We start from the raw sequence: 15,397 nt of genomic DNA, 5'->3' as shown, positions 1-15,397 counted from the left end.
CTCATAGATCCTGTACCTGGTTTTTAAATAGCACTTAACATAACTGAAATTAAATGTGTATTTAGTATAGGGCCATATGCTTAGCCATAAAATACTTGTTGAATAAAGGAGTAATACTTGCTTTCACTTGGTGACTTAGTATATAGTGCATTTAGATTTGAATAGAGTTCTTTTGAATGTGTGTGTGTGTGTGTTTTGCTTTAAGCATTTGGAATTAGGTTTGTGTTTGGCACTTTTATTTTTCCCCCAGTTCTACAGTATGGGTGCCTTTACCACTGCTGGAAAGCAATAATAAAATTGTCTTTATTTTAAATGGGCATTAGCAATGGTCTGCTTTTTGATGGACCGTTCTCAAAGTTATTAGTTAAATCTCTTCTCTTGGGGATTATTTTAGATTTTACTCTTATACCAAAGCAAATGTCTGTAGGCTTTGTAATTACTCAACCAATAGCTGTTCCAGATGAGTAACAAGCAATATATTTAATAAATAATTCAAATAATTAGTTTTATTTCTTTTTTTTTTTTTTTCAAGATTTTATTTATTTATTTGACAGAGAGAGACACAGTGAGAGAGGAACACAAGCAGGGGGAGTGGAGGGGGGAGAGGCAGGCTTCCCGCCGAGCGGGGAGCCCGATGCGGGGCTTGATCCCAGAATGCTGGGATCATGACCTGAGCCGAAGGCAGGCGCTTAACGACTGAGCCACCCAGGCGCCCCAATTAGTTTTATTTCTTATTTGAAAACTGTTTGGCTTTATCACTTATGCTTCAGCAAGGCTGGCGGGAAAAAAATCTATTGGCTAAATGCAGTGTGGTATCTTGGATTGGATCCTGAAACAGAAAAATGGTTAAGTGGAAAATCTAGTGAAATCCAAATAAAGACTGGAATTAATGTATCAGTGTTAATTACTTGTTTGACAAATGTAGCATTGTTATGTAAGATGTTTAACTTCAGAGGAAACTGGGTAAAGGGTATATGGGAACTTTCTATGATACTTTTGCAACTTTTCTGTAAATTTAAAGTTATTCCAAAAATGTTTATTTTAAAAAAAAACAACAAAAGCTGCTGAGGTGGGGGAAGATACAGTAATCATTGCATAATTTTTATAAAAGATTTTTTATTTATTTGAGAGGGAGAAGCAAACTTCCTGCTGAACGGAGAGCCCCATGCGGGGCTTGATCCCAGAACCCTGAGATCATGACCTGAGCCGAAGTCAGATGCTTAACCAACTGAGCCACCCAGGCACCCTAAGAATTCATAATTTTTATTTATTTATTTATTTTAAAGATTTTATTTATTTGACAGACACAGCCAGAGAGGGAACACAAGCAGGGGTAGTGGGAGAGGGAGAAGTAGGCTTCCCGCAGAGAGGGGAGCCCGATGCGGGGCTTGGTCCCAGGACCCTGGGATCATGACCTGAGCCAAAGGCAGATGCCTAACGACTGAGCCACCCAGGCGCCCCAAGAATTCATAATTTTTAAATTTAAAAGTAATACAGTTTAAGCAGTGTAGAGTATTACAAATTTCGAAAACCTCTAAAGATCCCTGCTTAATTGCTTTAGTCCCGTTCCCTAGAAGTAACCAGGTTTAGTTTTCCATCTTTTTAACTTTTTTTGCTTCCTACTTCTAGTGGTTACTGCCATAATTACAGAGATGCTTTATACCTCTAGACCTTGATTAATCAACTGTAGACAGTATCTACTGATACTCTACCATGAAAGATAAGATTTGCTTTATTAGTGATAGTATTGTCAGTTTTTCTGGTTATCTTTTTAACTTGAGTGATAAGCTTAAATTTCAGTTTCTTGATTTTTCTGTCAACTTTAGACAATCTTTTGGCTCCCTTATATATAAAATGAAGAAATTCTCAGCTCTGCACCTCTTTCTGACTTTTTATTTTCCCACTTTTGTTAGCTACTTTTACTGTAACTTTTTTGTGTGCTTGACTTGTCCAGAAATAATTCAAGAGGGCTTATAGATAGATACAACAGGTTTTTAGTTTATTAATGGTTACATTTTAAAGAACTGGTTCTTTAAGACAAATACTTCTTTTTTAAGATTTTATTTATTTAACACAGAGAGATAGAGCAAGCACAAGCAGGGGAAGGGGCAGGCAGAGGGAAAGGGAGAAGCAGACTCCCGCTGAGCAAGGAGCCTGATGCCGGCTCCATCCCAGGACCTTGGGATCATGACCTGAGCCAAAGGCAGCCCCTTAACCGACTGAGCCACCCAGGTGCCCCAAGACAAATTCTTTTTTTTTTTTTTTTTAAGATTTTATTTATTTATTCATAAGAGACAGAGAGAGAGCCAGAGGGAGAAGCAGGCTCCCCACCGAGCAGGGGGCCCGATGCGGGACTCGATCCCAGGACCCTGGGATCATTACCTGAGCCGAAGGCAGACGCTTAACCATCTGAGCCACCCAGGCACCCCCAAGACAAATTCTTAAGATAAATGTGTGGAAAAGAAATACGAGTGGATTCTTCTTACTGTACAGTCTCCTCTTCTAGGCCATTTGACCTTTCTATCCTAAGGATCGTTGTGTTTTCCTCTTGGGAACTTTTATTTTCCCAGCCATATCTAAATTTCATAAGATGTTCTGCTTTGCATATAGCTTCGATTCTAGGATGCCTTCAGTTGTAAGATCCATCATTTCTTTAAAATAACTTACTATTGGGGGTCAGAGGAGGGCAGTACATTAAATGCTTGATTGATTGAATGTAGCCCAATTTCAGAAATAATAAAATGAGAAAATATAATTGTATTTAATTTCTTAATTACAAGGGAAAATAAACAAAAATTAGGTCATCCTTAATTCGATTGCACACCTAGATTTTTTACACTCAATTTAAAAAAAAAAATTGAAACTACTATTTTGGTAGACTACCCTTTCCATTAAACCCACTTCCCTTTTACCTTTACTTATTTTGGTGGCTGTATTATAAGGGTATGTGTGGGCGTACCTAACTTGTTTACTGATTCCTCGATTTGCAGCTTTTTCTACTATAAACAGTGCTGTGAAGAATATTTCTTAAAACTAAATCTTTGCTTATATCTGTGATTCCCCCCCCCTTCAGATGATGAAGTAGAATTTCTGGGTTAAAGAAAAATGTGCGTTTTTGTAGTATAGCTTCTTAATAAAGAAAAGCAAGTTAACTTATATTTTGGCTATTAATCATCACTAAAATACAACTTTTTCTTCTTTATTAGTGAACACTTGTCCTGCTCTTTCACCTTTTTCTTGCATGGAGACAGCAATGTTTGTACCAGTGTGGAAATTAACCAACATCAACCTGTATACCTTCTTAGTGAAGAGCATATCACCCTTGCTCAACAGTCTAATAGCCCATTTCAAGGTAGATTATTTACTGGCTTAGATATTTGATCTCGTATTGTTTCAAGAAAACTCTTAATTGCAATTGGTAATTTTAAATTTTGGTACTAATGAGATTTCCCATGATCGTTAGCCTAGTGATGATTCTGATGTAGTTTATTTTCTTCTTCCAGAGTTTTAAGTCAATGAAATAAGTTTTTTAATACAAATATTTAAAAAAAAAATTCTTGTACATGAACGATAGCATGTTTTAAAGTGTTCTTTTAAATAACATTTAGCAGATATGTAGGTTTATGTTTTCAAGGTCATCTTTTGTGTCCAGTCACATAAGCCATTTTTAACGTTGGAACACGGGGAGTTTGATATTTATACAAGATTGTTGATTTGTTTTTAAGGACCGACAGGGTGTTCTTGTTTTAATTCTAACCCTAGTATTTACTTTTTAAAAATTACATGGCAGTACATAATAAAAGTACATAGATTTATACACACACACACACACACACACAGTTTTTCCTCAAATTGCTTTTTCTTACTGGAAATCAAGAGAAGTTGAAGGATATACATATAACCCCACTCATGTTGAAATTCTAACCATGTGAGATTTTTTGGGTGGACAAAATTTTAAGATTTTATAATAAATATTGTGCTTTATCTTAACAATAATGAAGTATAATAAATTTTTCTCTGAAATGACTGTTAAGAGTTTCCTTTTCTTTTTTGATTGCATTACTTGTCAGACTATTCAGTGTGATCTTATCTGGTGTACCAGTCTTTAGTTACTTACTCGATGTCTCTTTTGGGTCTCTAGTAATCTTAAGCCCATTTGGACTAAATGGCACTCTCACAGGACAAGCATTCAAGATGTCTGATTCAGCTACCAAAAAATTGATTGGTGAATGGAAGCAATTCTATCCTATCTCATCTTGCTTAAAGGAGATGTCTGAAGAAAAACAAGAAGATATGGATTGGGAAGATGATTCTTTAGCTGCAGTAGAAGTTCTTGTTGGTATGGATTCTGAGTATTAATTTTAAGGGAAAAATATGTGACTGTGTATTAGATTTTGCTGAATAATAATTCCAATACTTTAGTGGCTTTCAACAGTAAGCATTTATTTCTTTGTTTTCTCCTCACATTACATAAGGGCTACAGGTTGGTTGTGGTTTGGCTCCTTGTATCTTGTCATTCTACAACCTACATTCCATGATTACCCACTCTCTGGGACATGCTGTTCTTATAAGAACAGAGGAATAATAAGGACTGAGTGTAATTATGTAAGTGTATTTAAAGCTTCTGCTAGGATATGATGTATGTTACATCTGCCCACACTCCATTAGACAGAACTAGTCACTTTGCCATGCCAAAGTCATTGGGGCAAGGAAATATATACCACCTAGAGGTAAGCATGCTAAAGGTGGGAAGAAGATAACTGTGAATGAGTAACATTTAGAAGCTGGAAAGTTGACAACCTGTTACGTAGTATTTTAACATTTGGTGAAACTGTTGCCTCTGATAATTTTTAAAAGGTAGAAAGTGCACCTAAAGAACTCATGGCTTTGATCTGCTCTGCCCAGGTCAGCTCTTTTCATATTGGCTCTTCTCTGTGTCTTCTCATTCAGGGACCCAGATTAACAAGGTAAACTATATTTGGGACATGCTCATCTTGAGGGAAAAGCCAGGAATAAGAGGCTGCACTGATCTTGCAAGCACATTTAAAGCTTCTGTTGGGATCTGGTGTATATCATATGCAGGTCACACAGCCAAGCCTAAGAGTGGAGTGAATAGGTATACTCCATGTTAGAGAGATGGGGGAGGTGTGGGGAATGTATAATTGAGCAGATAATTAGGATTAGAATCTGCAACGGTGTTTAATAGAATCATGTGGATGTTATATATATATGAAGATTGCCTTATTCACGGGTTATTGTTTTTCTTTAATAAAAAGAATACCAGTATTGAACTTCAATAAATACCTTACTACCAGGGTAGTTGTGAAAAAACCAGAAACAAAACACAAACATATATTAGGCTTTCAGTAAAAGACATGTAAAGAAGAAAGCAGAAAATGGTCCATAATTCTAGTGTCCAGATTACCTTTATTAAACTTCAAAAAAATTTAAAAAGTAATATCCATTATAGTTTGTCAAATTTACAAATAAAGATTTAAAAGTAATACACTCTCATGATTAGAAAATCCAAAAAGAGAAAGCTGCTTGCTTCTGAGTCTCTCACTGAAGGTTACCACTAAAGGTATTAACATTTTCTCATGGTTTCTTCCAAAAACCTATGCCAAAAGGAGCATATATTTATAAAAATACATTAAATATATTTTTATTTTATTTAAACAAATATGATAGTATGTACTTTTCCATTACAGTACTTTTGAACAAAACTAATCCCACTATAGTCACAGTGGTAATTTATTTTCTTGTCCATTATTTTTTCCTTTCAGCTGGTGTCCGAATGATCTACCCAGCATGCTTTGTTCTAGTCCCTCAGTCAGACATTCCTACTCCTAGCTCTGTGGGATCCTCTCACTGTTCAGCTTCTTGCTTGGGTGTCCACCAAGTGCCTGCTTCCACAAGAGATCCTGCTATGTCTTCAGTTACTCTTACACCACCTACGTCTCCTGAAGAAGTCCAAACAGGTATCGTATTAATCTTTTTCATTAGCACTAGTTATAAATCTGTTGTTCTGAATATATCAGCACTTAATTATTTTGAAGTAATTTCAGACTTACTGAAGAGTTTCCATGTATACAAAGAACTCTCTCATCCAGATTTCAAAACAGTTAGCATTTGTTCCATCACCCTCTCTAGATGTATACATTCATTATCATTGGCCTTTTCCTGAACCATTTGAGAACAAGCTGCAGACACAATGCCCCATTGCGCCCAAGTACTGAGTGTATTTCCCAAATTTAAGAACACTCTCCTATATAACTACCATTTAATCCTCAGAGTCAGGAAGTCAGCTTTGATATAACACTACCATCAAGTTTACATCCTGTTTGGATTTTTTGCTTTCTGTATTTTAAGTAACGTTTTTTGTCTCAAAATATATGGAGACATACCAGATAGATGTGGAGTACATTGTATAACAAATTAAGCAAAAAAAAAAAAAAAAAAAAAAAAAACCCAAACCCAAATAATGTTACTTTAAATGTCCTTTTATTCTCCTATAGCCTATTCTTTTTTGTTTGTTTTCAGTTGATCCTCAGTCTGCCCAGAAGTGGGTCAAATTTTCTTCAGTATCTGATGGCTTCAACTCTGATAGTACCAGCCATCACGGTGGGAAAATACCCAGAAAATTAGCAAATCATGTGGTGGATAGAGTTTGGCAAGAATGCAATATGAACAGAGCACAGAACAAGTACGTGTTTTCATTTTCAAGTTTAAAATATTGCATGTTGGTAGTTACTTGTATATAGATACTTAAAGTATAAAAAGTCATTTGTATGACTTTAAAAATCTAATTTTTTTAACTTTAATGCTTTATTCATGGGTATAGAAAACCTTATGAATTCTAAAGAATTTTATAATTTCAAATCTTAGGAGGAAATATTCAGCTTCCTCAGGTGGTCTGTCTGAAGAAGAGACACCTGATAAAGTAGCATCCTGGGATTTTGTTGAAGCCACACAAAGAACAAATTGCAGCTGTTTGAGGTAGTTTGTTGGTTTTTTTCCCGCGGTTGATTGATGTCTGTATATGTGTGTGTGATAGCTTCTTATGCTGTTGAATACTTGGGTCTCACTTTGAGCTAGCTTACCTAAGCACAATGTGTGAGGATTTTTTTCAAAAGAAAATTTGAGGGGAAAAAAAAATTTAGTGACTTGGAGCTGATTATAGAAGTACATACAAATGTATGCCATAGTCTTTACACAGTTACCAGAGCTGAACCGTTGAAGGCTTGGTTTTACAGCTAAATAAAAGAGAATTTTATACTGGATTATAGTATATATAGTATCTATAAGGTAAAAGGCACACAAGTCTCTTGAGAAAAGAGTTCATAGATGGCACTGTGCCTGAGAAATTTCTCCCATAGGTTCTTATAAAAAAGGTGATATATGATACGCTAGATGAAAATTTCTGTAATCCTTTTTATAGTAAATATGGTATTAGGTTTTACGCAGCAATTTCTTATCCTTTTGGGCAAAACTATAGGGAATGTTGAAATAAGATTCAGAAAGTACAATTCTACAAGGGATTGAAGCTGCACTGTAAAAATAAAAACTTTCTAATAGACAGTATTGGTTAAAGATTGGTAGAACAATGGATGAACTTGGAATGCTTTCGGCAGTTTTATTTCTATATTGGAGACTTTGAGATTTGGTTGTCAGAGGCATTCAGATTATATTGCCTAGAGTTTATTATTTTATTCTAAAATGAAAGGTAGATCATATACTTTTGCAGTCTTGTAAACAAATAATGGCACTGACATCCCTTACCAGAGCTTGTGAGCTAATAGTTGGTTACTCTTTTGTCACAGATGTGAGCCAAAGGAATGGAGTGCCTGTATGTTAGGGCCAAGGTTTTTCTTACATTAGCTTTGTTTGATTGAATACAGTGACAGAGGAGCACCTGGGTGCCTCAGTCGGTTAAGCGGCTGTCTTTGGCTCAGGTCATGATCCCCGGGTCTAAGATCGAGCCCCACATTGGGCCCCTTGCTCTGCAGGGGGGTTCTGTTTCTCCCTCTGCCTCTACCCCTGCCTGTGCCTGTGCTCTCTCTCTCTCAAATAAATAGAATCTTAAAAAAAAAAAAAAAAAAAAAAAAAAGAATATAGTGACAGACTCTCAAGTGTTCTGGTTTGTTTTTGCATAGGTTAAATGTACTTACATAGATTCTTTGCATTAGAGACCATATAATTTTTTAAAGTCTGACAACTGTGTTAAAAACTTGTCTGTTGGGGCGCCTGGGTGGCTCAGTTGGTTAAGCGGCTGCCTCGGCTCAGGTCATGATCCTGGGGTCCTGGGATCGAGCCCCGCATCAGGCTCCCTGCTCCGCAGGAAGCCTGCTTCTCCCTCTCCCTCTGCCTGCCTCTTTGCCTACTTGTGCTCTCTCTCTCTCTCTGTCAAATAAATAAATAAAATCTTTAAAAAAAAAAAACCAAAAACTTGTCTGTTGCTGGGGCGCCTGGGTGGCTCAGTTGGTTAAGCCACTGCCTTCGGCTCTGGTCATGATCCTGGAGTCCTGGGATCGAGTCCCGCATCGGACTCCCTGCTCGGCAGGGAGTCTGCTTCGCCCTCTGACCCTATCCCCTCTCATGCTCTCTCTCTCTATCTCATTCTGTCTCTCAAAATAAATAAATAAAATCTTTAAAAAAAAAAAAAAAAACTTGTCTGTTGCTGATACATTGGAATAAAAATATAGATAGATTAGCTCTTGTTTAATAGTTTAAAATAGTTAAACACCATAGCCACTTGGACAGGGGGGACCCAAACCTAATCTTCAAATGTAGAGCTCTATGATGTTATTTGTCTGAGACCAGACAGCAGCAACTATGATCTGTTGGCCAAATTTGGTTCACTGCCTCCTTTCATATGACCTGTGAGCTGAAAATGACTTTTACATCTTTAAATAGTTGGAAAAAATCAAAGAAGAATATTTTGTGACATGTGGAGAAACTTAAATGAAATTCAAATTTTAATGTCCGTAAAGATTTATTGGAACAGAGTCACATCTGTTCATTTACATGTCAACTATGGCTGCTTTCACAGAGTTCAGTAGTTGTGACACAGACTGTAAGGCCTCTGGAGCCTAAAATATTTACCATCTGGTCCTTTATAGAAAAAGTTTACCAGTTCGTAGTCTAAGATAAGTAGAATGCTTAAATGAAACTAGGCTTTTCTTTCCATATATTGACATTTTTATTAAGCAGTTCTTTTTTAGTTCCCTACCTAGACTTTTGCTTTATTCTTTTTGAAAAAGATGCGAGTTTTAAGTATATTTGTTTAAAATGGTTTTATTTATTTTTAAGATTTTATTTATTAGAGAGCATGAGCAGGGGCCACGGCAGGGGGAGAGGGAGAAGAAGGCTCCCCACTGCGCAGGGAGCCTGATTTGGGACTTGATGTGGGAGTTGATTCCGGGACTTTGGGATCATGACCTGAGCCGAAGGCAAACACTTAACTGACTGAGCCACTCAGGCACCCCTAAAATGGTTTTAGAGGAAGACCCTCAAAATGCATATTGGTAAATATAAGTTTAAGTTTAAATTCTTGGTTCCTAAGCTGAACTTTTATTTTTCAAAACTTATTGTGTCTCATATCTCCAGAAATTCCTCCCAGGTATAGAGATCTGCTATAATGAAATTTTGTATAATCTATACATGTGACTTATTTTGGTATATTTGCTGTTCTAGGAAATAATACAGTGTTTCTGATCATGTACTTTTTTTTTTCGTTATTGCATTTTGTACTTCTAATTCCTCCTCCACTTCCTTCAAACCGGGTTCTCTTATTTACTTCTTAAAGAAGGCTTAAAATAGATGTTGAGCCACCATGAGTATCATCTGCTGCCATAGAATATAGGAAGTAGGGCACACATTTGATAACTTGACTGTGCTAGTCAGCCAATTTGCTGTCAGATCTATCCCTGCCTTTTCCCTACTCTGTTCTGTATTGCAGGGGATTACATTTCCTAGGCTCCTTTGCTTTCTCCTTGTGTTTGTTGTTTCCCCCACCCACTGCCAGCTTTATTGAGATATAATTGATAAATAACATTGTGTGAGTTTAAAGTATACAGCATGATGATTTGACTAGACCCACTTGCTTTTTGAATTTAGTTATGGTAGGTGCTAAGAGAAGATTGGTTGATGAAATGAGGAAAGAAGCCAGCTTATTTCTCCACCCCTTTTTTGAGCAGCAGTTCTTTAATGGCCCCTTCTGTGGTCCAGCTTACCACTGAACAGATCCCACTGTGGTTCTAACACCATCCTAAGCTTCTTTGATCTGGTGATACTGTTTCATCTTACTGCCCTTTTAGTTCAAGAAGTCCTGGAAGCTCTCTGCTATTGGTAGTCTATGAGTTGCCTCACTTTCCTCTGTTTTTTTGTAACTCATTCTCGTTAGTAGATTTAGAGGATTGGCCCCTGACTGATATATGTTGATTTCTCTTAGAAATCAATTTGAAGGGGCGCCTGGGTGGCTCAGTCGTTAAGCGTCTGCCTTCGGCTCAGGTCATGATCTCAGGGTCCTGGGATCGAGCCCTGCATTGGGCTCCCTGCTCAGTGGGAGCCTGCTTCTCCCTCTCCCACTCCCCCTGCTTGCATTCCCTCTCTCACTGTGTCTCTGTCAAATAAATAAATAAAATCTTAAAAAAAAAAAAATCAATTTGAAAAAGAGGGCATAGTTACATAAGCAATTTGCATGAGTATGTAATGTATGATTTGAATATTTAAATTAAACAAATGGAGCTGAAGTTACCCTTGACCACTCTCAGTCTCTTTCCAAATGCTACTACCTTTCCCTAGAATTGACTACTTGCCAATTAGGTATTATCTTTCCATAGTTTTTCTGTAATTTTGTGTATGTGTTTTTCCTCTCCACACAAAAATATAGTATGGATGTATTTGACAGCTTATTTTTTTCATTTAATGTGCCTTAGATCTTTCCGTTCTAGTTACTTGTAGATCTGCCATATTATTTTTAAAAACTTCTTGGTATTCCACTGAATGAAAGTACCATAGTGTATGTAATCATTCTGGGTTTGATGGACAAATAGGTTGTTTCCAAAAGTTTTTGTTTGTGTTTACTTTTAAAACAAAATAATACTTCTAGGACTATCAATTGTTTATTAGATTTTTTTGAACACTTATTCTGTGATAGGAGATGTCCTAGGCTCAGATACACTAGTGAATAAGGCTCCTGCTATTATGAAGCCTGTACACTAATGGGGTAGATAATTATTTAAAAAAAAAAGAATTTTTAATCTTTTTAGATTTTAAGAGTGATGAGTGCTGGGGCACCTGGTGGCTCAATCGTTAGACGTCTGCCTTCAGCTCAGGTCATGATCTCAGAGTCCTGGGATTGAGCCCTGCATCTGGGTTCCCTGCTCCACGGGAAGCCTGCTTCTCCCTCTCCCACTCCCCCTGCTTGTGTTCCCTCCCTCACTGTGTCTGTCTCTGTCAAATAAATAAATAAAATCTTAAAAAAAAAAAGTGATGAGTGCTAAGAAGGAAAAAAATTAGGTGTGTGATGTGATACAGAGTTGTGGGAGAGGGGGCTATTTAAATACTTGTGAATTCAAAAAGATCCTACCAATTTTACTCCCACATTTTATATATAGAAGTGCTGGTTTTTCTTGTGCTTTCACTGATCTGAGAACGGTTCTCAAAATTATTTTCTTTCTACTAGAGTAAGTGAAAAGCATAAAATTGTTTTAATTGGCTTTTTTCAATTATTAATGACGTTAAATATTGCATGTTTATTGAAATTAAGCTTTAGTGTGATAGAGTGTTCTTAAGAAAATTAGCACTTAGCAAGCTATATAAATAGAAAGTGATAAAATAAATTTCAAATGTTAACACTAAAATATTAGGAACTTTAATCAGTAGGAAGACGCATCTAAAGGGATCATTCTGTTGGATTTTGCTTTAAGAACACAACTTCTTTTTTAGGACAATTTCCCAAATTAGTTGAATTCTTTTATGAAATTCAGTTGTTTTCTCTAAAGGAGACTAGCTTTTTTTTTTTTTAAGATTTATTTATTTTTAGAGAGGGAGAGTGAGAATCCTGAGCAGACTCCCTGAGATCATGACCTGAGCCGAAACCAAAAGTTGGGTGCTCAACCGACTGAGCCACCCATGTGCCCCTAAATTTAGGAGACTAACTTTAAAGAAAGTGTCCATACTGTGTATTGTGTAAGACTGATGAATCACAGACCTGTACCCTGAAACAAATAATATATGTTAATAATAATTAAAAAAAGGCAAGTGTCCATAAAGAAGAAAGGGGCTATGATGTAATGTTACCAAATTTTTAGAGAGCCACTGCTATTAGTATATTTCCAAATTAATAGTTTCTTGCCCTTATAGAAGGGTAAATGAACCTATGGCTGTGTACTTTTCACATTCCTTATATACTTGGAATATAACCTAATAGTTCCCCTCAGATTATTGGAGATATTCTCTCTCCTTAGTGCCTTGCATAACTTGATTAATCTTAACTTTTGGTCTCATCACTCACTTATACTCTTAAAAATTATTGAGAATCCCAGAGTGCTTTTATTTATGTGGGTTACATCTATTTATATCTATTTTAGTGAAATTTTATTTATATTTTTAATTTGTTTTTTAAAGATTTTATTTATTTGACAGAAAGAGAAAGAATAAGTAAGGGGGAGCGGCAGGGAGAGGGAAAAGCAGGTTCCCCACTGAGCAGGGAGCCTGATGCGGGACACCATCCCAGGAACCTGGGATCATGATCTGAGCTGAAGGCAGACGCTTAACTGACTGAGCTACCCAGGTGTCCCATATGTTAGTGAAATTTTAAAGTTCTATTTAATTAAAAAATAACAAAAAACCCAGTACATATTAACATGAATAAAATACTTTTATAGAAATCAAGTATATTTTTCAAAGCAAACAAAACCTAGAAGAGTGGCATTATTGTACAGTTTTGCAGATCTCTTCAATGTTTAGCTTAATAGAAGGTATTTGGATTCTCATCTGCTTCTGCAATCAATCTTTTGTGCATATTGTCTTAGTTAAAGTATGTGAAGAAAATCCAGCCTCACATAGCTATGCAGGAAAAGGGAAAGAGTTTATTTTAATAGCTTTTTCAGGTAATAGTAGATGTGCTTTGATACTACACCAAAATTTGACAAGTGGTAGTTTCTTAAAGGTTAGTCTTAATGTGTAATCTGAAGCCCATATTAATCAAATTCTTATATTCCATAATAACTAGATGGATCTTTTACTTAATGCATGATTTTGTAACATCATTCATCATTTGGAAAATAGGAAGTCACTGCATTATGTGGATTCTTGAATGTTAGCACATTTTGTTGTATGGTATAAAAAAAGTTGAACTTGTTAATATCACCAATGATCTCATCAGAAAAATCTTTTTTAATATTGGGAAGTTGTGAAGCTTATTGCTACAGATAAAATTTCCCAAATTCTTATTCTTACTTAAAAGCTCACATTTAATTATTTGTTCTTCCTTAAAATGACAAACTCATTTTGTTCATTTTTGAGACCCAAATAACCAAGTCTGCCAAATAACCAGATCTGAGCAACTAAGATTTATCAGTCAATTATTGGTTTTTTAAATGAAAATAGTGTTCCATGAAAAAATGGCTACTTTAGCTTGCAACTCAGTTATATAAAGACTTTCCCTTAAATCAGCTGTTGTTTTTAATATGTAGCAAAAATGCTTTATGTGTATTTTTTTTTTAAGTCGTTTTTATTTTTTAAGTAAACTCTGCAACCAAGGTGGGGCTAGAACTCATGACCCTGATGAGATCAGGAGTCACATGCTCTACTGACTGAGCCAGCTAGGTGCCCCTCCTATTTCTTTACATAGAATATGAAAAGCTGTGTATGCAAAGATTGAACTTTAATAAAAATTACTCATTTTACTGTCTTTTGAAGGACATTCTTAAGTGAAACTGGCTTTAAAAAAAATTGAGTGTATGGTGGTAAAGAACACAGTTTTACTACTAATAGTACCACTGTTTTGATTCATGTTTGGTTGCCAACAGTTTTACTGTCCCTTGCTTTTGTAACATCATTGTAAATATCAACATAATGAAAAAGGCAAATAATGTCTTGATGCTATTATGATAATGGCTTGAACCCCATACTACCCCTGAAAGAGTCCGTGAACCATATTTTGAGGACTTTTGAAGTAGACACTAAAATATTTGAATAATTAATAAATGAATAAAAACTGTCATGGTATCTACTTATTCTTGCCGCCTTCTGTTTTGTTTTTTTCCGTTTTTTTCTTTTGCTTTCCTTCCCCTATCCTGCTGTTACTGTTGCCTATCATCCTTTTTTTCTTTTCTTTAGCTGGCTTAGACGTCAGATACTCTATTTTTACTCTTCTGTAAATTGAATCAAGCATTTATTGCATTTGTTTTCTGTCAAATCTAAAGTTAATCTTTATGTCTGTTTTCTTTATGGAACATAAAAGGACCTTTAGACACTTTAATCTTGCTCCAGTTATTTTCTCTGTTGTTGTTTTTTGCATTTTAGTTCTACCTTGTTCTGTTGTGAAAAATTTCATACATGCAGAAAGGTAAAATTGGATCGTACACTCTTATATAGCAGCCATCCATATTTACTTACTAAATTTGCTTCATTTAGACCTCTTCTTATTGAAGATTTGTAAAAATTTTAACATTTTATTGAACTTGGTTTATCTAAAATGATTATTTTGACGTATCAGTATAAAATTTTGAGATACTTGGCATCATTTTTTTCATGTCTTCAAAAACTGGTTTACATTTTACACTTGTAGCACATCTCAATTTGAACTAGACACATTTTGAGTTTCTAGTAGTCAGTGTGATTGTGGATACCATTGTTAGCGTAAGTTTAGAAATAGAACTAGGACTAATGGCTGGAAGATACAGAAAAGGGAAGTTTCTATTCTAAAAAAAAACCAATTTTTTAACAGGGTGCCTAGCTGGCTTTTTGGGACTCTTGATCTTGGGGTCATGAGTTTGAGCCCCACACTGGGGATAGATTACTTAAATAAAAATTTTTTTTAAAAATTATTTTTTTTTTAACAACTGGAGCTATTTAACAATGGGATGCATTTCCTTACAAGGTAATGTGGGCCTTGTCATGGAAGTATTCAAAGGATGTTCAGAGAAGGGATTATTCTACATTGGAATAAACTACTGCTTGTTTTTTAATGACCAATTTTTTATTAAAAATTCTTTAAATGCTAAATTTGAATTCAAGTAATGCACATGAAATAAAATTAAAAACTGAGTTCCCTCTCCTATATATGTTTATAGATCTGCCTGCTTTCTTTCATACAAATGGAATCATGCTATGTATACTGTTCTGCAACTTGCTTATTTTGATAAACAGTAATCGTGGGTATTTTTCT

The 15,397-nt window shown here is 35.6% G+C and overlaps 1 protein-coding gene across 1 annotated transcript in view; it reads left to right on the top strand.

Annotated features, from left to right (window-relative positions):
• The window catches only part of MED13 (mediator complex subunit 13), a 105,654-nt gene that overhangs the window by 29,939 nt on the left and 60,318 nt on the right, over window positions 1-15,397 (top strand). Inside the window, exons 4-8 of the mRNA XM_035026690.1 lie at window positions 3,207-3,352; window positions 4,142-4,339; window positions 5,784-5,978; window positions 6,541-6,703; window positions 6,886-6,996. Coding sequence (XP_034882581.1) covers window positions 3,207-3,352; window positions 4,142-4,339; window positions 5,784-5,978; window positions 6,541-6,703; window positions 6,886-6,996 — 813 coding nt within the window. The remainder of the gene's footprint in view (window positions 1-3,206; window positions 3,353-4,141; window positions 4,340-5,783; window positions 5,979-6,540; window positions 6,704-6,885; window positions 6,997-15,397) is intronic.

The sequence above is a fragment of the Mirounga leonina genome, unplaced genomic scaffold, assembly GCF_011800145.1.
Source record: "Mirounga leonina isolate KUSES-001 unplaced genomic scaffold, KU_Mleo_1.0 Mir_200, whole genome shotgun sequence".
NCBI classification, from domain to species: domain Eukaryota; kingdom Metazoa; phylum Chordata; class Mammalia; order Carnivora; family Phocidae; genus Mirounga; species Mirounga leonina.
The sequence above is the reverse complement of the archived record's forward strand: the minus strand, read 5'-3'. Positions and strand labels throughout refer to the sequence as shown.